General features: G+C 37.9%; 2 protein-coding genes across 3 annotated transcripts in view; one reads left to right on the top strand and one right to left on the bottom strand.

Moving 5' to 3' along the window:
• Positions 1 to 5,689, bottom strand: part of NDFIP1 (Nedd4 family interacting protein 1) — a 28,112-nt gene extending 22,423 nt beyond the window's left edge. Inside the window, exon 1 of one of the 2 annotated variants that reach the window (XM_070937337.1) lies at positions 5,404 to 5,689. In XM_070937337.1, the coding sequence (XP_070793438.1) occupies positions 5,404 to 5,457 (54 nt within the window). In that variant the 5' untranslated portion in view covers positions 5,458 to 5,689. The remainder of the gene's footprint in view (positions 1 to 5,403) is intronic. The other variant, XM_070937335.1, reaches the window with a different exon arrangement.
• A 4,911-nt stretch (positions 5,690 to 10,600) lies between these two features.
• On the top strand, positions 10,601 to 22,175 carry GNPDA1 (glucosamine-6-phosphate deaminase 1). Its single transcript, XM_070933933.1, has 7 exons — positions 10,601 to 10,642; positions 12,884 to 13,013; positions 14,619 to 14,720; positions 15,845 to 16,027; positions 17,123 to 17,307; positions 19,329 to 19,503; positions 21,749 to 22,175. Exons 2-7 carry the CDS (start codon positions 12,890 to 12,892, stop codon positions 21,841 to 21,843), a joined length of 864 nt encoding a protein of 287 aa, XP_070790034.1. The 5' UTR covers positions 10,601 to 10,642; positions 12,884 to 12,889; the 3' UTR covers positions 21,844 to 22,175.
• The last annotated feature ends 593 nt before the right edge of the window (positions 22,176 to 22,768 follow it).

Below are 22,768 nucleotides of genomic sequence, written 5' to 3'. Positions count from 1 at the left end.
CCATTACCTTGTATTTTGTGCAACCTCTCAGAGTACTATATTCCTAATTCTTGTAATGACTTGGATGACCATTCCTGGGAAAAGGAATAATGATGTTGAATATTTTTCCACTTGTAGATTATCTGCTTCACCATGGATTAATGGAAGCCAAACTATTTGGCAATGTTTTGTAGCATCAGCATAAAAGATACTTTATCTGGGAATTGTAGACATTTTACTGAACAGCTTCTTCCCAGGAGTTGTGAGGAAAATACAGTAAGATTATGGGTAAAAGGATTAGAGATTTTCCTTTGTGGAAGGCAGAAGAGTGCATCCAATACCTCTCATATGTTTATCTTTACATGCCCTGCTACAATATAGGTTTGAAGCTGTCCCTCAGAATTCAACAAAAACGTATTTATAAAATTTAGGTGCCAATCCAAACAGTCTGAAGTCTGGAATTGCAGAAAATATCTAAAAAGAATAAATTCCACGAAAAGAACCAATGTAATATTAGTTTTGCAATCATCATCATTTTGAAATTATATATCTTTAGGGATATGTTGTGCTAATTACATATACAAAGGATACTAAATATGGATTTAAAAACAACCAATAATAAAATTCCTTCCCCCCAAATATGAATATTTTATCATTTTGGATTTTGCTACTCAAAAGAAACTATAAGGTAAATAAATTATTACCTTATAGTAAGGTATGTGTTCAAAGAATAACCTCAAAATCTAATTAAAAAAAAAACTTCTGCCTTCAAGATGTTGGCCAAGAAAGAGACAAAATAACAAAGAATCCCATTTTTTAAAATGGGACAAATGCATTTTAGATTACCATGAATGTTAAATTATTACCACGCAACCCAACTCTTAACTAATTTAATCTAACTAACTAACTAATCTAATGATTTGAAAATAAAACTACAAAAATGACTGCAACATAATACAGACCCAAACCTGAGTATAAGTCCTTTAGAACAACAGGACGAATTTCTGAATGCAGGTAATTTAGCAACCATTCAAAATTGTAACAGACACCACCACCACCACCCCAAACGTACTTACAACTCGGTTCCAAAGTTATAATGGCCAGGGTCCCCCTAATAGTCACATGTATTCATTAAACTTATATGCCTTCCACCTCAACATGACTTCATTTTGGAGTCTCAGTAACCAGCCTGCATTTATGGCCATTTGCAGAGTCCCATGGTCATGTGACTACGATTTATTATGTCTTTGCCCTAAACTAGCATTTATTTCGTTTTCAGCAACATCATCCCATAGAAAACAGTTGGTTTGCTTAATAACTACAGCATTTGCTTAACAATCGCCACAAAAAAAGTCGCAAAAATGGGTCTTGGGCCATGGTGACCCACTTAATGACCATCACAACTTACAAGTGTAATGGGCAGGCTCCAAAAGGACTATCTATGTAATATTGTGCTATATATCACATAAATAATGCCTGCTGTTTTTTTCAACAAATTCCATTGTATGGGAACCATGCACAGCTATTTTTCTAAAACAGCATTATTCCAGGTATCATCATAATAAAGACCTTTTTATAGCCCTGCAGTTACTGAATCCCAAAAATATTCACCTAAATTCCTATGAAGTATATATTTCTTATTAATATATAATTTCCAAAAATATTTTCAGAATTATAAAAAGTTGAATAGAAAGTAGACACACATTTGTGAACATAACTGAAACTAATGCTTTCGTTCAGGCTCACTATATATGTACTTCAATCCCAATACATATTGCCTTAGTCCTCAATTACATATAAATATATAATTTAGGAACTATCTAAGCTCACTAATCCTTCAAAAAAATTCCCACTTACCCTCTGTTAAAAAACAATACATGTCAATTTTACAAAGTACAGTAACTTCAATTATGGATTCAATAGTCAATTGATTCCAGAAACAATCCTGGATAAGGTTTACATTCTTGCAGAAAGAACTGGCTCACAATCTGTTGCAACTCCTACTTAAACATTGGGTAAAAAATATAGCTAGGGGGTCCTTTCTGCAGTTGGTGTCTATCATTTCTCAAAGAGACTTTGTTGATGGCCATTCATGCCTTTGTTATCTGGACTACTAAACACTAATGTTTGTACATGGAGCAGAGGTGAAATCCAGCAGGTTCTAACAGGTTCTGAAGAACCGGTAGCGGAAATTTTGAGTAGTTCGGAGAACCGCAAATACCACCTCTGGCTGGCCCCAGAGTGGGGTTGGAATGGAGATTTTGCAGTATCCTTCCCCTGGAGTTGGGTGGAAATGGAGATTTTGCAGTATCCTTCCCCTGCCACACCCACCAAGCCACGCCCACAGAACCAATAATAAAAAAATTTGAATTTCACCACTGACATGGAGTTATCATTAAGGCCCATCTGGAAGTTTCAGTTGTTCATTATGTGATGGCCTAGGCTAGGCTATTATGACTATGTCTAGATTAGCCCATCTAACATCACTAATATGGAATCTGCTTTAGCTATGAACATATGAATGCAATTCAATGTGTTAATTGTCACCTTTAAACCTCACATGCTTCAGATATTGGATATTTCTGATGCCATCTAGCCCAGGTTGATTCATGGAGGGGAGATTTGCTAAGAGTTCCTCTACCAAAGAATTGTAATTTGCAAGGACCCAATAATCAAGCTTTCTTAATAATGCCCTCCCAATATGGTAGTTGTTAGTTTCTCAAGAGTCATAGGACTAGAGAGGCATACAAACCAGAGCAAATAAATACATGAAGAAATGAAACATCAAGATTTCCATACAAATGACTTAACGTATCATTTCTCCATGATTTCTCACCAACATAGTTCCCTTTTAAGCCACAAATCCCTTTGATTTCTGTATCAGCAAGCATTTTTTAAATCATGGTTTTGTCATAGCTAGGTTAGTATCTAGCCAACTTTGGCTAAAATAAGCATGGTCAAATCTGGTCAGTATTTCAATGAAATACAGTATCATGACTGTAGACTACAATGGGATTTTTTAAAATTTAAAAAAAAAGCTCCAAAGAAGGCAATAGTTAACTAGTTCTGTATTGTTACATAAAAACAAGTTGGACATGTCCCAGTATTAGGTAGTTCTCAACTTACAATGGTAATTGAAATCTAAATCACTTTTGCAAGTTGTTAATCGAGCCACCATGAGACTATGCCCAATTTTACCTTTTTTGTAACAGTTTTTAAGCGAACTGTGATTCTAAAGTGAACACCATGATCATTAAGCAAATCCACTGCTGTTGTGCTGCACAACTTGTGCAATCAATTAAAAGTCAAGGACTACCTGTAATCAACAGCAGTTGACCTTTGACTAAATCTCAACCTGAATTAAACTGACTTAAAAACAACTTGGGAGCTTTTAACATTGACATGGAATTTATCCAAAGCAGACAAAATTAAATAAAAGCTCTCTAAAGTAGAGTTGTCAAACTCGTAGCCCAAGGGCTGATGTGTCATGCGCTGGACACACCCACACCCGGTTTAGAAAAGGGGGAAAAAGTCGCAATATGTCACATGATGACGCCGTGATGACGCGAGTTTGACACACCTGCTCTAAATATTCAGGAGGAACCAAACAATGTGCTGTTTGGACTGAATATTTTTCAGTATGTTTCCCATTAAAATTAAAAATTATGGATTTTTTTTAAAAAAATATAAAATGGCATTCTGTTCAATAAAACTTGAATATACTTATTTAAAATTTAGCAGGCATAAGCCTCACAGAAGTTTCTACTTGCACACATTTCTTTCAGTTTATCAAGAAATTAAAAGACACATCTCTTTTTTAAAAATAAAAACTAAAAGCCCAGAACGTAATATAGTCTACATTTATTTTTCAGAAATTTGGCAGGTTTTCATTCATAAGAACTAACTTTTGAGAAATGTCTGTTAAAAAAAATAAAGAACAAAAAATTACAGCTAACTTCAAACAATTAAGTATAACATATAAAAATTTGGATTCAGAGTGAAAGGACGGTTTTCAAATCAGCAAATTAGTTCTGTACCTAATTGCAATATGTACATATCAGCTTTAAATCCTCCAAAACTATCAGCTAAACAAAGAGGCATCTATTTAATTACACTTCGTAATTACAAAATCTCAAAAGGCAATATGATATTCTCTTGGGGTTCTAACCTGAAAGACGCTTAGGTAATAACAAGACTTTGCGAACAATAATTTCAAATGAATATTGAAACTGCAACTGAAATCCAATTAAATGATGATAATGATATGAGATGCAGGCAATTATCTAGCAACATTTGGTGGGCCATAATTTTCCCAAAGGAGATTTAGATTAAGAACGCTGATCCCAGATCTTTCATAACATATTTAGGTGAATTTATTCTTCATTTTTGATACATATCATACAGTAATTGTAATATTTTACCCAATGTTGTATTTCAATACATACTTTTTTTTTTCCTGACAGAGTCCGTTAAGGCAGGGGAACCAGCTGGCTTATTTAATTTGAATTTCACATCTGTAAATGTAAGAGTTCTGGAATTCGCAGTGTTTTACTATTTGGATATGAGGGAAACTCGAGAGGTCATTAAGAATTAGATCTCCCAACAATTTGCTACCTCCATCATATCCTTATGGCAATTAACTACTCTAGCTAGCACAACTACAAGACCAGCTTGCCTTCACACTCAGAATCAGCAGCGCCCATTAAATTCTCCATCTATACAGGATGGAGAATTTAGAAGGCCAAACGGACGAACCTCTTCTCCTTTTACCGCCGGCTTTAAATCACGAGGGCTTTTGATACTTCTACTGCGTAACTCCCTAATCTTAAATCATTCATCCTTACAATATGGAGTCGGTCGGTAACCAAACCAAGCCACGGATGCACAAGCCGAGAACGCCGTTTAATTTAGGACAGGCGTTTTAATCCTTTTCCACCTTACGATCCAGTCGCACCCCAAAGGACTGGGCGAAGAGGAATAAAATTGCTTTTATCGTCGGTTTCCGAACCGAGCAAGCAGATCGTTGGTTGGTTGGGGGTGGGGGGGGGGAGAAGCATATTCTCTCTCCTTTGGCCTTTAAAACTTAACACACCAAGTAAAAGGGGAGGGAAACCGGATGCGCGATTTTTTAAAAAAAAAAAAAAAGTGGGGGGAGGAAACCTTGGAGTTGCCTTTCAAACCAAGAGGCCAAAATGGAAGCAGCGAGGGAGAGAAAAACATCTCTTATCCTGCGAGGGGAGGGGAGGACACGACTGAGGCGTTTAAGGCTTCCTAGCCGGAGGGAGCTTTTCAAAAGGCCTTTCCCCGTCTCAAACCCTCTCCCCCCCCCAACACACACACACACACACACACACACCGCCGCGGCCTAAGAGACCGCGGCTCTCGCGTGAGCGGCCTTGCCCAAGTTGCGAGCCGCTTCCTCACCTGCTGGTATCGGCCGCCGCTGCTGCCGTTACTGCCGGGCTCAGCCGCCGCCATAGCGTTGGGGAAGAACCGAGCGAGGGCAAGGAGGAGGGGACCTGCCTGGAGCGCCGAGCGCTTTGAGGGAGCGGGCGGAGGCCCGTCGGGGACTGCTTGAGGACACTTCCCTTCTCCGAGGGCGCTGCCGGTGCTAGGCTTGGAGGAGGAGGAGGAGGGCTTGACGCTTGAGAAACAAGGCGGCGGCGGCGGCAGCAGCGGCCACCCGGAGGACTCCTGCCGCTACTGCTGCCGAAGGCCCGGCCCCTCCCCTCCCTTCCAAGCCGTCACGCACTGCCGCTGCCGCCGCCTCCTCCTTTTTTTCCTTAGGTTCTTCCTCCGCTTAGCGTTTTCAGCCATTCAGCAATGTAAGGGGAAAATCCACCGGATCTTAGCATAGGTTGGTGGAAACAATCCCGCGCAAGATCTCCTTAATTCCGTCTGGTGATCTTTTCCCATCCGAAGGGCCGGGGGATTATTTTAGAAAGAGTGCAGAGAAAGAGCAACCAGGATGATTAAGAGGACTGGCGGCTATAAACATATATGAAGAACGGTTGCAGGAACTGGGCATGGCTAGTCTAGGGAAGAGAAGAAGGACCAGGGGAGACATGATAGCAGCCTTCCAATGTTTGAAGGGCTGTCACAGAGAGGAAGGTGGGTCGACCTGTTTTCCAAAGCACCTGAAGGCCAGACAAGGAATAATGGATGGAAGCTGATCAATTTAGAGATTCAATCTAGAAATAAGGAGAAATTTTCTGACAGAGCAATCAACCAATGGAGCAGTTTGCCTTCGGAAGTTGTGGGAGCTTCATCACTGGAGGCTTTCAAGGGGAGACTGGACTGCCATCTTTCAGAAATGGTGTAGGGTCTCCTGCTTAGGCTGGGGGCGTTTGGACTACATGACCTACAAGATACCTTCCAACTCTGTTATTCTGTTAACTAAGTGCCACGCCTGGGGAAATCTCTTTCGAGGAGCCCTCCCCGAGATGGACTTTTTAGGGACCTGATTAGATAAGCCTTCTTCATACACAGCCCAGTTGTGCCCACCCTTGCATTTGACTCTTCTTTCAGAGAATGCACGCCCACATTTTCAGGTAATCCTTGACTTACAACCATTCATTTAGTGACCCTTCAAAGTTACAAGGGCACTGAAAAAAGGGAGTTGTTTACATTTTTCACACTTCAGACTGTTGCAGCAGTCCCATGGTCACTGATCCAAATTCGGATGCTTGACAACTGGCATGTATTTATACGGGTTGCTGTATGCCAGGGTTATGTGATCACCTTTTGCTACCTTCTGACCAGCAAAGTCGGCAGGAAAATCAGATTCCCTTAACAGCTGAGGTACTAACTTAATAATTGTAGTGATTCACTTAGCAACTGTGGCAAGAAAGGTTGTAAAATGGGACAAAACTCACTTAACTGCCTTGCTTAGCAAATGGAAATTTTGGGCTCAATTGTGGTCATAAGTTGAGGAATACCTGTACAAGGTGGAACTCGCTGTAGAGCTCCTGAAACACTGTTAGGGTGAAAAATAGAGCTACTGCATTAGGCTAACAAGTGATCATCTTCAGGCCAGACCTCCATTGAGTCCAAATGTACTGTGTCTGAAATCTGTCAAGAATTTAGTGAGGTAAATTACAGGAGTACCAGCCAAGTCATCCATAGGAATGTGAATGAAGTGGTCCAGTAAAACATCTGCAAATGATTTAATAGATCAAGAATTCTTTATATTTCATATTTTTGCTTATAATGCATTCTCCAAGACATTAGAAAATGTTCCTCTTTGTGTACTTTTGTTGCATTTCATTTGGAAATAGTACTCGATGGTGAATACAAATTTTAAAAATAAAAATATAACTAAAGAAATGCAGACAAGTTAAATTAATATCCACCTCAGCAAAAAAGCCAGGTTCCATCTAAATTTTAAAAGATTGTGCAGCTAAATATTGCCTTTATCAACTGAATATAAAAAGGAGATATTTTGACATTCCTGGCAAGCCTTTGGAGCAGTTGCACCAAAGAGCTGTTGTTGTTAGCGAGTGTGTCAGTGCCTGGGGCTCAGGAAGTTGGACAACTATTGAGTGGCTTGTGTATATTCCTTTGATGAATTCATCTTCAATAAACGGTTTTTATTTTGCTAAATTTGTTTTATTTTAATGTACCCTGTTTCTCCTAAAATAAGACATCCCCTGATAATAAGCCCAATCGGTCTTTTGAGCATATGGCAATAAGGCCAACTGCTTATTTCAGGGTTCAAAAAAATATAAGACAGGGTCTTATTTTCAGGGAAACACGGTAGTATTAAAGCTCTTTCTTGTGGCATTTGTGAAACATGCAGCCAAATAATTTAATAAAAAAAAAATAACGAACTCACATTCTACTATCTTGTGTTATTGTCAAATAAGTCTACTATGAAAGCAGGAATAAATGATCTTTCTTTGAAAATTTTAAAGTTCAGGTGAGCTTTTCAAAAAGAAAATTAATGGCAACCTATCACTTGCTGGTTAAATGCTCCCCAAATTTCCACCTTTTTCCCCATACTGATCTATTTTTGTGGTATTAGCATTTATCTGATATGCAAAATGCAGGATATGAAAAGTCTACAGAAATTCAAAAATGTTTGTTTAGGGATAAAAAAAATAGAAAACCTGCAGCATTTTAGGAATTGAATAAAATAGTTCAATTGGCCATGAAATGACAAGTCACATGACAGAAGTAGTGAATACAAAAGCAGGGAAGGTTCTTAAAATATACTGTTTAACAGATTAACAGTTGGAAGGGACCTTAAAAACACATTGCTGACTGCTTCAACACTATACAAAGATTTTCTGGCAAGCCCTATTAGTTTATAAGAAAACCAACTTTTCTGCCACTCCTGGACCAAATGCAACAAATCTGACATTTGATTTGATACTTTATTGTTAAGTCTAATAAAAAAAAATTCCTAACAGTTGACACCCATGACTGAATACCCCTGATAAAGCACTCCCAAGGACAGGAGTAAAATAGCAAGCTACATTCCAAAAGCCTTTTCCATCTCCCTCTTATAGAAAGACCACGATTGAACTTCAGGCCCTACTTAGCCCAGGAATTGCCTTGTTACTTGGGCATAACTGGTGACTCTTGAATTAAAATCTCTGATCAGCTATAGAAGCTACTGAGGGATTTCATTTACCTGGGAATAAGCTTCAGTGAGTGTATTTACTGCTGTTTTTAAAGGCATCCACCATTTCCACATCAGTGATTTATTGTATTAACCAGCCATCACTATTACTATTCTACCAGCACAGCAATGGTTACATGACACTATAAAAAATAAAAGTGAAGCCTTCTTCTAGTTGGGCTTGAATTCTGGTGAAGAGATCCATGCATTTTCTTTGAGAACAAGATAGGAATGGTTGACTAAAAGAAAGCCAAGAGATTTTCAGCTTTTATTTTTTAGAGACACTTCTTACTTGCAAAAAGAGCAGCAGAACCCACAGAATCATTTTTTTTGAGGAAAAAAGAACCTATAATTTATTTACATTACAATTTCCATGACAACCATCATTATAGGTTGACAACTTTTAGTTTGGTTTGTTTAACTGATACTATAAACCAGTCTAATTTCCAGCACCAGGGAATATCAACCTCCATAAATCACGTTTTTTTATTCATCGCATTTCCTTTCCTTAGCACAATAAAATAGTGGGCCCTGACAACACACTCCCAACCAACCTTTCCGAGGAGCTCCCCTGCAGAACTGCCCAACAAGCAAAATTAAAAGGAACTGAATCCTCTTTACAGATGTTAGGAAAGAAATGGCCATCATACAGCCAGTCAGTTGTTCTGTCCTCCCACTTTGTGAGATTTTCAGCAGTTTGAAAAAACAAGCAACAAGAAGACCTACAATGAGAACTTATCCCAAAGGTGCTTTTCCAAGAGGCAACTGAACTTTTTTGGTTTTTCTTTGAAGACATTTCACTTCTCATCCAAGAAGCTTCTTCAGCTCTGAATGAATGAAGAGCTGAAGAAGCTTCCTGGATAAGAAGTTTGGTTTGGTTTGGTTCTGCAACCCAACAAGACAGACCCAGACTTCAGTGGATAATTAGAACTGCAGAAAAAACAATTACTACCAACCTGCCTTCCATTGAGGACCTGTATACTGCACAAGTCAAAGAGAGGGCTGTGAAAATATTTACAGACCCCTCACATCCTGGATGTAAACTGTTTCAACTCCTATCCTCAAAATGATGCTATAGAGTACTGCACACCAGAACGACTAGACACAAGAACAGTTTTTTCCCGAACGCCATCCCTCTGCTAACAAGTAATTCCCTCAACACTGTCAAACTATTCACTAAATCTGCACTACTATTATTCTTCTCATCGTTTCCATCACCCATCTCCTTCCACTTATGCCTGTATGACTGTAACTGTTGCTTGTATCCTTACGATTTATATTGATATTGTTTCCTGATTGCTTTTTTATATCCTATGACTATCATTACGTGTTGACTTTATGATTCTTGATGAACATATCTTTTATGTACACTGAGAACATATATGCACCAAGACAAATTCCTTGTGTGTCCAATCACACTTGGCCAATAAAAAATTCTATTCTATTCTATTCTATTCTATTCTATTCTATTCTATTCTATTCTATTCTATTCTATTCTATTCTATTCTATTCTATTCTATTCTATTAAGCACTTTTGGGACAACCGTGACCTGGATGACTGAGAATCTCCATATAGACAATGGGAATTTATCTACGCGCCCCTAAAAGAAGACAGGACGGTCGCAAAACACAATCTGGATGCCTCCTAACTTTCTGAGAAGGGGCAAATCGATGAGCTCGGAAAGGAGCACGGTTCTCGGAGGTAGAAGAGCCCAGAACGCCTGGAGAACCTTCAGATCCCTCAGCAAGAAACAGACCAGCAGAAGCGGTAAAAGATGCTCCCAGAGTTGAAGTCCACAAGTCTTAAAGCTGCCAAGTTAGAAGACCTCTCTGCTCTAAGGCGAAAGGAAGGCGCGACGACGAATGGTGCAAAGACTCCTCTTGCGCGGGTCCGGGGAGGAGGAGGAGGAGGAGGAGCGCAGGAAGTCTCCGGGGGCGGGGACAGTCGAGGAGAGACTGCGAGCTCAGCGTTTTTTTCATGTGACGGGATGAGGTCACGAGAAGGCGGGCCCAGTGGGAGCGAGTGGCCGCCGAGGAGAGGTGAGTGGCAAGGCAGATTGTTCGGATCGGGGGCCCCGGGAGTTGTTTTCCACGCACCTCGTATTCGCGGGCCGGAAAAGCGGCGTTTCTGCATAGGCGCAGGAGGACTTGCTTTAAACCCCGGGGTCTCTTGCCCCCCCCCGGCCCCTTTCCAGAGCGCGCTTGAGAAACTTCCTTCCTCCTTTGCTGGGCTTCTAGCTTCCCTCTCTTCGTGAAGCTCGTGACTTCTTTCCCCAATGATCCCGTTCGGCCTCCTTCCCTTTAACAAGCACAATGCAACACAGCATTATTAGAAGGAATCTAGGAGCACTTTTTCAGACTAACCTATTTTACCAAAAGGTTTAAGCTTTCCTGACCCGCAACTTGCTTCAGGGCTACCAGACTCCGTTCTTGATGTTCAAGCCAACTCTGAAGATCTCAACAAACACAATGGGTGTTTAACATATAACAGCTTTCAGTTGATAAAATGCTGGTAATCGGTGACCTACAGAATAGAATAGAACGGAATGCAATAGGAATAGGAATATTGTCACTTTGAATGTACACTAATCGGCATACATTACAATGAAATTTTGCATATAGCTCTCAAAGGGTCACCACCTCCAATATACACTACATAACCATGACTGACTGACTGACTGACTGACTGAAAAATAAATAAATAAATAGATAAATAAATAAATAAATAAATACAAAATTATGCATATACCCACATATATTAGATGACACAGAGAAACAACAGTGTAGTTCGGATGTATAAATAACCGCCGTCTCTTCTCTCTCTTTCACCATAGCTCAGTTTAAAATCCTACCTCAGTTTACCTGTCCATGCTTCTGATCTCAGAAAACTTATTAATATGTACGGTTTCAGTCTAACGTGCCGCCAGACCCCTTCTGATTTTGGGATACCATAACACAGCTTTCCTCTTACAATGTCAGCAATTTTTACAGTCAACTTAATCAGACTCATTGCATAAAAGACTTTGCTGCTTTTCTAACCCATTCATTTATGAATGGAAGCATGGTATTTAACCAGTGCTGATGGTAGCTATAAGGTCTGCATTTGCAGCAAATGTCACAGAGGTATGGATGATATTGCTAAAAACCAATGGATTTTTATGGCTTCAGTGTTCAAGGAGCACTGTCCATTCTGTGTAATGTATGAAGTGTGAATCTTAATTACAGGGAAGAGGAGACAAGTTGTAGAATATTAAAATTGCACATGATAACAAAAAGACCAGAACACTTCCTCATCAGCAGTCAACACCCAGATGAGCAGATATTAACACCAAGATTAACATAAGACCAACAATCAAGAAGCAAACATACACAAAGCAAGGAACTGCCAAAGAAGCTCACAGTAAACAACCCAACCAAAGAATCACCAAGACCACTCCCACTTACACTGAAAGGGCAAACTATTAGAACAAGGGTATCAAACTCGATTGCATCACGTGTTGTCACGTAACATATTGCAACATTTTTTGCCTTTGCAGAGCATAGTGGGCGTGGCTTGCGCGGGATGCATCCAGTCTGTGGGCCACCAGTTTGACACCCTGCATTAGAATATAAAATGAGAGCAAACTCCACTCGCTAGTAGCACTGATAATGTTACCTAGTTTGGGTAATGAAAAGTCTGTAGTAAAATAACTAAGCTCAGGGAGTACGAAAGATCCTTCACAAATAACATTGTGCTGCTCTTTAACTTTTTCAGAACAATGAACACATCTGTCAAGTATTTGGGGAGAAAGAAGCTCTTAGATAGAAAAATATTTGAAGACAGTATAGGTAGTCCTCAACTTAAAACAGTTTGTTCAGTGATTGTTCCAAGTTACAACGGCACTGAAAAAAGGGACTACAGTCATTTGTCACACATACAGCACCTCCATTGTCACATGCTCAAAATTCAGATGCTTGGCAACTGACTCGTATTTATGATGGATGCAGTGTCCTGGGGTTATTCAAGCACCTTTTGCAAACCTGGCAAACGAGGTCAATGGGAAAGCCAGATTCATTTAACAAACATGTTACTAACCTTACAATTGTGATTCACTTAACAACTGTGGCACAAAAAGTCGTAAAATGGGGCAAAACTCACTTAACTAATGTTTCACTTATCAACAGAAATTTTGAGCTCAATCGTGGTAATGTTTATATCTACATAAGTAGCCAATCCTGCCTTCACATGTTGTTTAGCCTACAAGTGAAATGTATAATCCGAACATTCTTCCAAAATTGCAGGTTACGATGAAGCTTATAATTCTAGAAAATTACAATGAGGCCAGTGAATGGGCTGCAAAGTACATTAGGAACAGAATAATCCAGTTTAATCCAGGACCAAATAAATATTTCACTCTTGGACTTCCCACTGGTAAGTTACAAACTTCAGTTCGTAGGAGGTAAGCTATGGAGTCATAATTTACTCTGGTGTAATTCAGATAAAAGACTGTCTCAGTGGTATTATGACCAAGCTGTCATTCTTTACACAGGATGTTTGTCACAAATGATTATTAGGTGACTAATATTTTGGAAGGCAGTTTGTTTTCTCAAATTTAGAAAAAAAAACTTTACATGGAAATAATCTATCAAGAGCTTGCAATTTTGTTTGAACACATGGACATTTAATTGGGATACAAATTCAGCAGACTTTTATACACTTTATTCCTAGACTACACATATCTGTCATGAACATTCTCACAATTAGATGCCCGTAGCAAGTCTGGCTAGATACTTTACTAATGGGCTGAGCAGACTTTACATATTTTTTGACACTAAAGTTTGATAGATAACTAAAATAGTAAAAAAATAAAATGTCCACCCTCTGTATTAATAGTCCATATAATTTTCATCGTAATAACAATGTTTGCATTGCTATAATGGTAGATGGAATTAGATGCCTTTTTAATTTAATTTTTAACCCACTATTCCCAGCAAAGCTCTACTGTTAATCATTCCTGTGACATGTTCGCTTTTTCCTCCAGAATATTTAATAATTTACCTCAAATTTGTTGCTGATTGGTAATGGAATTGGAATGAAATGTATCCTGTTTCAAAATACATGTGCCTATCTTTTCCATCAAAGACATTATATTGTGAGGCCATATTTTAAGTTTCCTTTTTTTTATATACTTGCAATCATGTCTGATTTTCAGAGATTGACTGGCCAAACTCTGTAGTTTTCTTGGCAAGATTTTTCAAAAGTGGTTTGTCATTCCCTCCTTCCTAGGGCTTAGAAAAAGTGACCGGCCCAAGGTCACCCAACTGGCTTTGTGCTGAGGCAGGACTAGAACTCACAGTTTTCCGGTTTCTAACCTGATGCTTTAACTACTGCACTAAACATCTTCCATAAAATCTAATAATTGAATCTTGAACATGAACTGGTGTTTCATTTCATTGGTTGCTGTTGGTGGGAACAAGGGTCCCTGTGCTGATGTTTACTGTGAGATGAATAAGGTTTATTGTAATTAAGAAACAGGATGAGATTGTTTTTTCTCTGGCCCTCTATTTCTGGATCACTACATCCTTTTCCACTACCTGTTATTTTAATCTATTCTCTTGTGTTGTAGTATTGAATCCTACCTGTGTTTGAGTATCCTACTATGTTTGGCCATTTATCGTTTGCATCATAAAGAACTCATTAGGTAGTAACACTGATCCAAAATTCCTGTCTACTACATCATTCCATAGGAGATATAAAAAGAAATATATTCATTTCATGAATAACATAATGAATACATGCATTCATCAGCAATCCTTTGAAGAATGCTTCACCATTAGCAACAAAGAAAGGGTCACTGGCAGTGAATGCTGTTGCAGTTTTGAAGATCTTGATGAAGCTGTCGCTGAGCTGAAGAGCATGTTTGAGCCATTGTTTCTGTAGTCACATAAACCATTGCAGTTGTCAGTTAAATAAATGCCTTTTGTGTAGCACAACCTTTGTTTTTATGGATGGTGTCTTGCTTTCTTTTCTCTCTAGGAAGTACCCCGTTAGGATGTTACAAAAAACTGATTGAATATTGTAAGAATGGAGATCTCTCTTTCAAATATGTGAAAACCTTCAATATGGATGAATATGTAGGTGAGTCACCTTCACATTCAAAGCTGTAGGAAAGTGTCATTTATATTTCTTGTCAATTAATTTTCTTTATTACATATAGGTAAAGACAAACTAGTTTCTACATTGTAGTTTGGCGAGTCAAAACCTGAGTTGTGAACCATAAACTTATGTATCATCTTTTAGCAGTAATCCATCTAAGCAGAAGTAAACCATGCTCTTAGCAAGTATACAGATGATAGTACTAATCTATTTTAAAGGACTGTTGTATAAATTGTGTGATTATTTATAGAAAGTAACTCTAAGATATAGTTATTGAAAGTGTAAGGCTTCTGAATATTTCTCTTTAAGGTGTCATCTGTGAAAAACAATGGGCAGGCCCATTATAGTAGGAAGAAACAAAGCACTTTGAATGGTTAACTCAAGCTAGGCGACCTAAGATCCTTCAAAGCATCTTGACCATGAGAAAGTTCTGAGCTGACTCTTTTTGACTACCCTTTCCAGACTCATGTGTAAGAAGAAGGCTAAGATGGCTCTTCTTTCTTTGATCCTGATAAAAATTATTGAGGGACAGGTTGAGAAACAGACTTGCTCTTCTGTTCAAATAGTTTCTGTGGACATTTCTGAGGAGCAATAGCTTTTTATAGGGTGTAACTATACTTGCTCAAGCCAGGTTTAGAGTAGAGACTGTTTATTTCTCAGGGTTGGTATAGGGAAAACTTGTAGGAAGGATTGCTGTGTATCCTATCTTGATCATGGTGGGAAATAGATTGTATCATTATTATTTTTATATTTTTAGGTCTATAAGAATTTTCACAGCTCAGGTTTTGAGTCACCAAGCTACAACATAGAAATAAGTTTGTTGGTCTATTCTAAGGCATACCATTTGTTCATCTAGTACTGTGTGCACAGTTCCAGCTAGCAGCTGCTCTGTAAGAGCTCAGCAAGCTATCTTTTCCAGCTTGCTACCAAATCATTTTTAACTGGAATTGCCAGTGGCTAAACCTAAAACCTTCTGCATATGGTACAGGTAATTTTCGTACTATGTTATAGCTGTTGTAGGCTGTCCTTTCAATATTGTGGATGGAAAGATGAGACATAAATAAATGAACTAAAAGCAATCACATGCTAACACACTATTCTGACAGGTCTCCCAAGGGAACATCCAGAGAGTTACCATTCCTTCATGTGGAATAACTTCTTCAAGCACATTGACATCTCCCCTGAAAACACTCATATTCTGGATGGGAATGCAGCCGACTTACAGTCAGAGTGTGATGCCTTTGAAGACAAAATAAAAACAGCTGGAGGAATAGAACTCTTTGTTGGGGGTGAGTATGTAAAGGCATTGGAAGCAGGAGTGAAGTTATAGAGGGGGGATTCAGCACAGCTTTCAGACTACTTCAAAACACGCTATTTTCAAGGGAGATATTTTTGATGAGCACTACAAATCAGACTAAAATATCAAGTGATATACAGTACATCAAAGTGATATAAAACAAGACTGTGAACATGCTTGTCGTCATGTTTAAGGCTAAATTAATCTCTGTAATGTTTCTCAAAATTACACTCAAAAGAGAAAACAAGGGTAACAATGATAACAAAAATAGAAAGAACAGGATTTTTTTTAAAAAATGAACCAATAAACTGGATCTTGTTCCAAGGATGATGCAGGTACAAACAGATAAGGCCCTAATACCGATACCATTTGTGGGAGGGTTTGTTTCAGAAATAGTTGTAGTGACTGAGGTGTTATACTGGCATCAGGGAGATCTATCTGAAAATTCACCTTTGATCATGGAGGTTCACTGGCTGACTCTTACCCCAACCTGCTTCCTAGAGTTTTGAGGGGGGAAAAGAGGAAGGGGGGTGAGTACTTTCTCTACTGCTTTGAGCTCCAGAATAAAAGGCAAGATGTAAAATTAACTAAATGAGATGTTACGTGGCATCAGGGAAGATGAACATTTTTTATTGGCCATGAGATTAAACTTTAATGAGGTAGCAAATTGAAATATTGCATGTGGGTATAAAAGTCATTTTGTGAGTCATTTTGGGGGTGGGTTGAATATCTGGAAAGCTTCTGTGATTATGAGGTTAACCCTGAATTTGGAAATCCATTTGTCTGGGGAAAAAAACATTGATAAATTATAAGCTTAGCTGCAGATTGCTAGAGCAGCCAAAGTTACATTGATCTGCATCATTAGTTCTAGTCCTCTTTCCAGAAATGTTGCTAATTCCTGCAAGAGAACATTCTCGTTTCAGATGTTTGGCAGTATGTTAACGTTTTGACAATTACTGTCTGTATTATGGCCTAAAGAAACATTCACAATGATGCACTTATTCTTCTGAAGTACTTAATCCTAAATCATATTTAGTGTTTAGCAGCTATCAATCAATTATAATAATTTCAACGATTTCCCCTACAGGTATTGGTCCAGATGGTCATATTGCCTTCAATGAACCAGGGTCAAGCTTGGTATCCAGAACTAGAGTGAAGACATTAGCTATGGACACAATATTGGCTAATGCTAGATTCTTTGAAGGTGACCTTTCCAAAGTGCCCACAATGGCTCTCACAGTTGGAGTGGGTACAGTCATGGATGCCAAAGAGGTTAGAAGCATAATAGCTATGTCAGACTTTGATGCTATCTCAAAATAAATGAATTTCCAAACTGCCAATCTTTAAGGAAATCTTCTCTTTATTTGAGCACAGCAACCGGATCATGACTCGATGCGGACAAGACTGACCTTTTGCCCCCCAATCCCTCCCTTTCCGATCCCCAATTATCTGCTTCTCATTGGCTATCTTCCAAGTCACTCTACTGACTTCTTGTCTCATCATTTCACAGGAATGTCCCCCCTCCCTTCATTTCCACGACGACCCAGCTTCAAAGGGATTTAGCAGGCAAAAGTTCAGGGCTTATCTCTCTCCTCTCTATGCCAGCAGTGAGACGCTGACAAGCTACTTCCAGAAAAGAGACAGAGGGGGATATGGAACAAGCAGTTTGTCTGAAAAGAATTCTAGGTTACTCAGTTATAGAATACTGAACCTGGAAGAGACCGTGTTGGCCATGAAGTCTAATTCCTTTTCAGAACAGGAATCAAAATTAAACCGTCCCCTATAATTTACTGTGCAGTCCTACTTGAGTAGATCCAGAAAAGTGGACCTCATTTCAGTAATCAACTGTAATATGAAACTACTCCTATTACTGGGAAGTTTTTCTTACGTTTTCAATTACTATCTAAAACCAAAATCCTTAATTCTTTTTTTTACATTCCTGAAAATGGAGAATCTTTTAACTTCTATGTTATATCCTCCCAAGTATTTGAATAATGCTATTAAATGTCCCCATTGGTCATCTTCTCAAGGTCTGCATTTCCATTTCTTTTTATCTTTCTACATAGGACTTTCTAATCTGATAATGCTCTTTAAATCTATTACAGTTTGTTGGAATGTGGGTTGGTACTTAATATGGAGGTGTATATATTTCAAAACAAATCCAAGTCCTTTCCTATTTAGGTATAGATCATGTAGTGTGTTAAGGTGCTGTCTACACATGCATGTTAATATTGAGCATGATAGACAATTTAGAGAGGGAAGTTCTTTTGGACCCCTTTCTCTAATATTTGTAGTGTAGGATACAAACTGACCATATGCCTAGTGATGACTATAAATGAACTGATTTTCTGATATTTCCAAACTTATTCCTTGTTTGTTTTATTGAAAGTTTTGTTTTCTGTTGCATAATAAGTTAAGTCTATGGAAGATAATAAACTTACCAATCATATAGTACTTGAGTAGAATGCAAAGCCTCTGAATGAAATTTTACTGTTTTACAAAATTCCAAATAAAAAGCTAAGTATATAAAACATTAATTCGTGATAATATTATGAAGCTATTGTATGTAGTCAGTTAATACACTGACACCATTTTTGGAATCTTGGAATAAAGCTGGGATTTTGCAGAACTCTTAAAGGCTTCTGAAATCATTGCTTATAGCTCAATGGATTATCATTGATAGGTAAGGGTGAGAAAATTGATACTCATCCTGATTTTTTTCTACATGCTGTCCATTTTTACTGAATTGATCAGCTATAACTAGTTTGATAAGTCAGCTAGGCAAATAAATTCACCAGCTTCTAGTTCACAAATGTTTATTAGTCCATCTGTTCTTGCTTAGTAACACAAAACTCTTGGAGAAATGTCTTTCTGCTTAAAGGAACAGAATATGTACAATTCATACATTAGTTCCTACTAGAACTACAGATTATAAACTGATGTAACTAAAAGCAAGCTGTCCCTTTACAAGCTTGCTATAAAACATGGAACTCTCTTTCATTTTTGATCTTATTTTCCCCCAGACTTTATGTAAAGTAGAATTCTACATAGCTCTAATGGTTACATCTTCTCCCTTTTATTCTCTTGAAAAAGTTCTCAAGATGTTGACAAAACATCATTGGATGTTTTAACTTAGTTCTTGCAGATATTTGTGTCCTAGACCATCTTAGTTCTCCTTTTTCCCAACTTGAAATACATGCATACCAGTAGTTGAGGACAGCAAGGACCATTTAGTATTTATGATGCTTGACATCAATAGCCTAATTGTGTTTCCTGTATGTCTTATCATTCAGGTTATGATTCTGATCACAGGAGCCCATAAAGCATTTGCATTATACAAAGCAATTGAAGAAGGGGTGAACCACATGTGGACTGTTTCTGCGTTTCAGCAACATCCACGAACCATCTTTATATGCGATGATGATGCTACTCTGGAGCTTAAAGTAAAAACTGTGAAGTATTTTCAAGGTAGATTGTTGTACAAATCTGAGAAATAGTCTATAAATGTCTAGAATATAAACAGACATCAATGCAACAGTAATGTTTGGTAATTCACCTCTACAAATCATGCTGCAAAAATCCTCCATGGCGCTGGTACCTCTTTTGGCCGCAGTTGGTTGAAATGTTATATCAGGAGCTGCATATGTAATTTGGGACTGTCATGCTTTAACTACAAGGAGTACCTTGGGAGATTTTAACTTGTAACACTCCACTATTTCTTAGCATTTTCTTATTGAAGAGCTTCCCACAAGTCTGTAAATGCTTTTGTCTTATTTAGATTAACATTTTCAGTATTACCCTTCCATCTTATCCTTTTCAGAAATCAGATTCTTATTTTCTCAACCTGCTCATTTTTGTCATTTTAAGTGAAATGTTTGTATCTTTTACCCATCAAGCATGTCTCCTCTTTAAATTTCCTTGAGCCAGAAACCAGTTGAAGGGAAGCTTTAAATAGATAAAGGGGTATGTAAAAACAGCACTAAGGACCTAAGTCATTAAATGCATAAAAAAGGCACAAAGAGCTATTTGTGCCACCTCTCTAGTATCATGGTGTATAATAAGTACAGATGTTGGTAAAAGTTCCACTGAACCACCACAATCATCATCTTGGTGTTCACCAATGAACAATTAAATATCTACAGGAAGTTACAAACAGGTATATATATATATATATATATATATACACACACACACACACACACACACACACAAAATATATTCATATTGTTATACACTTTGGAGTGTTAGACAATGGGTGTGAGGCATGACATGGAGATTCTCCCAGCTAAATTACTCTGTATATTTTGATTATGTTAGATTTGTATCTTGCCTTTTTTCCCTACAAGAGTTCAAAGAATCTGTCCTAGTGGTTTCCCTTTGGCTATTCCTCAAATAGGAACCCTCACAAGGCACTCTGGGCTGGGAGATACTAGGAGACCTAAAAGTAATCCAGAGTGTTTTCATGACTGAGGGAATTGTTGAACTTGAGCCTATCCAGTCCTAGTCGTATATCTTATCCATTCCTCCACATTGGTGCTTTATCTTAGAATATAAGGAATGTGTTTTCCTGTTCTAGACACAACATTCAAAAATATTAAGGGGAAAAGAATTAAAAACAGTATGTTGGAGTGATGCCAGTCTGCATCCAGAAAGAAAACAGTTATCATTTCATGTCAAACAGAATCAACATTGGGACACATAAAGCAAAGGCAGACGAAGAAAAGCTATTTAAAAAATAAATTAAATTAAAAGTCAGAACATTTGGGAAATGGAGAAATTGCTGTGCCTGACGTGACTGCATTATCTCTCCAGGGTGCTACTTTTTAAGAAACCAAGTTTTGATTTTACTAATTTAGGGTGAAAATGAAAGAGTGTGAAAGTAAGCAATAAACAAAGAAGTAAAAAAAAGAATGCATATTTACAGATACATACCTATATCCTTTGAAACTGAGGCTTTATCTTAAAAATAGATACAGGCAAAAAGCTTTTTTTTGGGGGGGGGGGGCTGTGCTTCAGTCCAGTATTTCTTGTATCATTGTACAAGCTCTGTGACTAAGTACTTCATGTTGTATGCATATCTAATATATCAACATATATTTTTTCTAATCTCTTGACATTTTTTCATGAGGAACTTTTGATGCTTAATAAATCTTGAAGCCTATGTACTCTGCAATAGATAAAGTGCTTTGTGGTCTTCTGAATTGATTTTATATTGATAAGGTTAATATTGTAACTTTTAAGGTGATTTTATATTGGGAGGGGGAGTAGTTTAACAAAATTTTATTTTTCTGTATCTCGTTAGATTGTCCTATGTCTGATATGTCTAATCACGTCTCTGTTTTCTATAACTGGTGCTTGCTATAGCAATACTTTCATTATTTCATTTTTACATACCAGAAATACAGCCAGCTATGAGAATCCCTTCTCCCAGCGCACAGACTTTCATATACACACAAAGTTAAACATAGGATACCAGGTTAGACATCTTCTTGGAAGACGGGTGGTGGTAGTAGGTACTACCGTATCAAGTTGCTATTGATACCAAATACCTTAGGCAAGGCAGTATAGGGACCAAGAGAGTTTGGGGAGAAAAGTTTGAGGTCTCCAGCTCATTACCCCCCGATTCAAATATACTTGGTACAAGTGTAAGTTATTACTTGATAAAATATAACATTTACATAAGAATTGAACTATTTTTGTTTCCTTTAACCAGGGTTGATGCTTGTTCACAACAAACTAGTGGAACCGCTCTATAGCATGAAAGAAGTTGGAGCAGAAAGTCAATCTGAAAAAGCCTACAGTGACTAGCCTCTCTGAGCAACTGGCTAAATAGATCTTTCTGGTACCATTACAAGAAGTTGGTAGAGAGAAGTCTTTCAATATACAAAATACATTATTGGACTCAATTATTGAAAAGCATCTTTTTTTCTACCAGGTGCAAGAGTAGGAGTGGATGCAACTGCATCACGCAATTTCAAGTAACTCAGGACTAATTACACATCAGTTTCCTACTGTTTTAAGAATGTAGACCAAATGAGGTAACGGCGACCTCATTTTCTTTTTTTAAAAAAATGGTTTTGAGAGTTTCTGGGATGGGGATGTTAACATTAGAATCGTAATTGTGTGTAGAAAAAAATCTGCAGGATATGAACTTTTCATTGCTTTTTGCATATTAAACACATAGATGTTTATGAACAATTTGGGGTATATTTATTTTGTTAAGAATTGGAAACAAGAGTTTGATTTCATGAAAACGTAGCCTTTTCAAGAACTGGGGGGAAAAAAAACAAATGAAAAGCACTCTTTCAGACAATCTACTGGACCTCAACTCTTAATGCAGAAATATCAGACTTTTCTAAAGTGGTACAATTATATAATGTGGGGAAGCATCCACTCTTGGTTCTTGTTCTTCATTATTACCCAAGTCATCTTTTCCCAATCTGATTGACTTTTTCTAGGAATTCTGTGAATTGTAATTCAATCTGGAAGGTATTAAAGTGGGAAGCTTCTAAGAGTGCAGGAAAACATACAACCTTCTTCCTTCTCTGTTCTCTAAGTGGCCAGCAGAAGGATTCTTGGCATTTATGCCAGCCTTAGAAAAAAAATCATTTGCTTCCAGTTTGTAGTAAAAGTTGAAGTGCTAACTTTTATCTATAAAAACTCGAAAGTTAGTAGGAATATTTTATTTCCAACTTCTATATATAACCATAGAGTTCGTGCTTAACAAATTGCA

This window comes from Pituophis catenifer, unplaced genomic scaffold, assembly GCF_029215685.1.
Source record: "Pituophis catenifer annectens isolate HBS135680 unplaced genomic scaffold, rPitCat1.0.hap2 SCAF_2, whole genome shotgun sequence".
NCBI lineage: Eukaryota > Metazoa > Chordata > Lepidosauria > Squamata > Colubridae > Pituophis > Pituophis catenifer.
This window is presented reverse-complemented; position numbering and strand designations above follow the sequence as displayed.

Bases quoted from the DNA above. Each gene is read 5' to 3' on its own strand.
- GNPDA1 (XM_070933933.1), top strand. From the start codon at position 12,890: ATGAAGCTTATAATTCTAGAAAATTACAATGAGGCCAGTGAATGGGCT. The intron at 13,014-14,618 runs GTAAGTTACAAA...TTTTCTCTCTAG, and splicing joins CACTCTTGGACTTCCCACTG to GAAGTACCCCGTTAGGATGT. The intron at 16,028-17,122 runs GTGAGTATGTAA...TTTCCCCTACAG, and splicing joins AATAGAACTCTTTGTTGGGG to GTATTGGTCCAGATGGTCAT.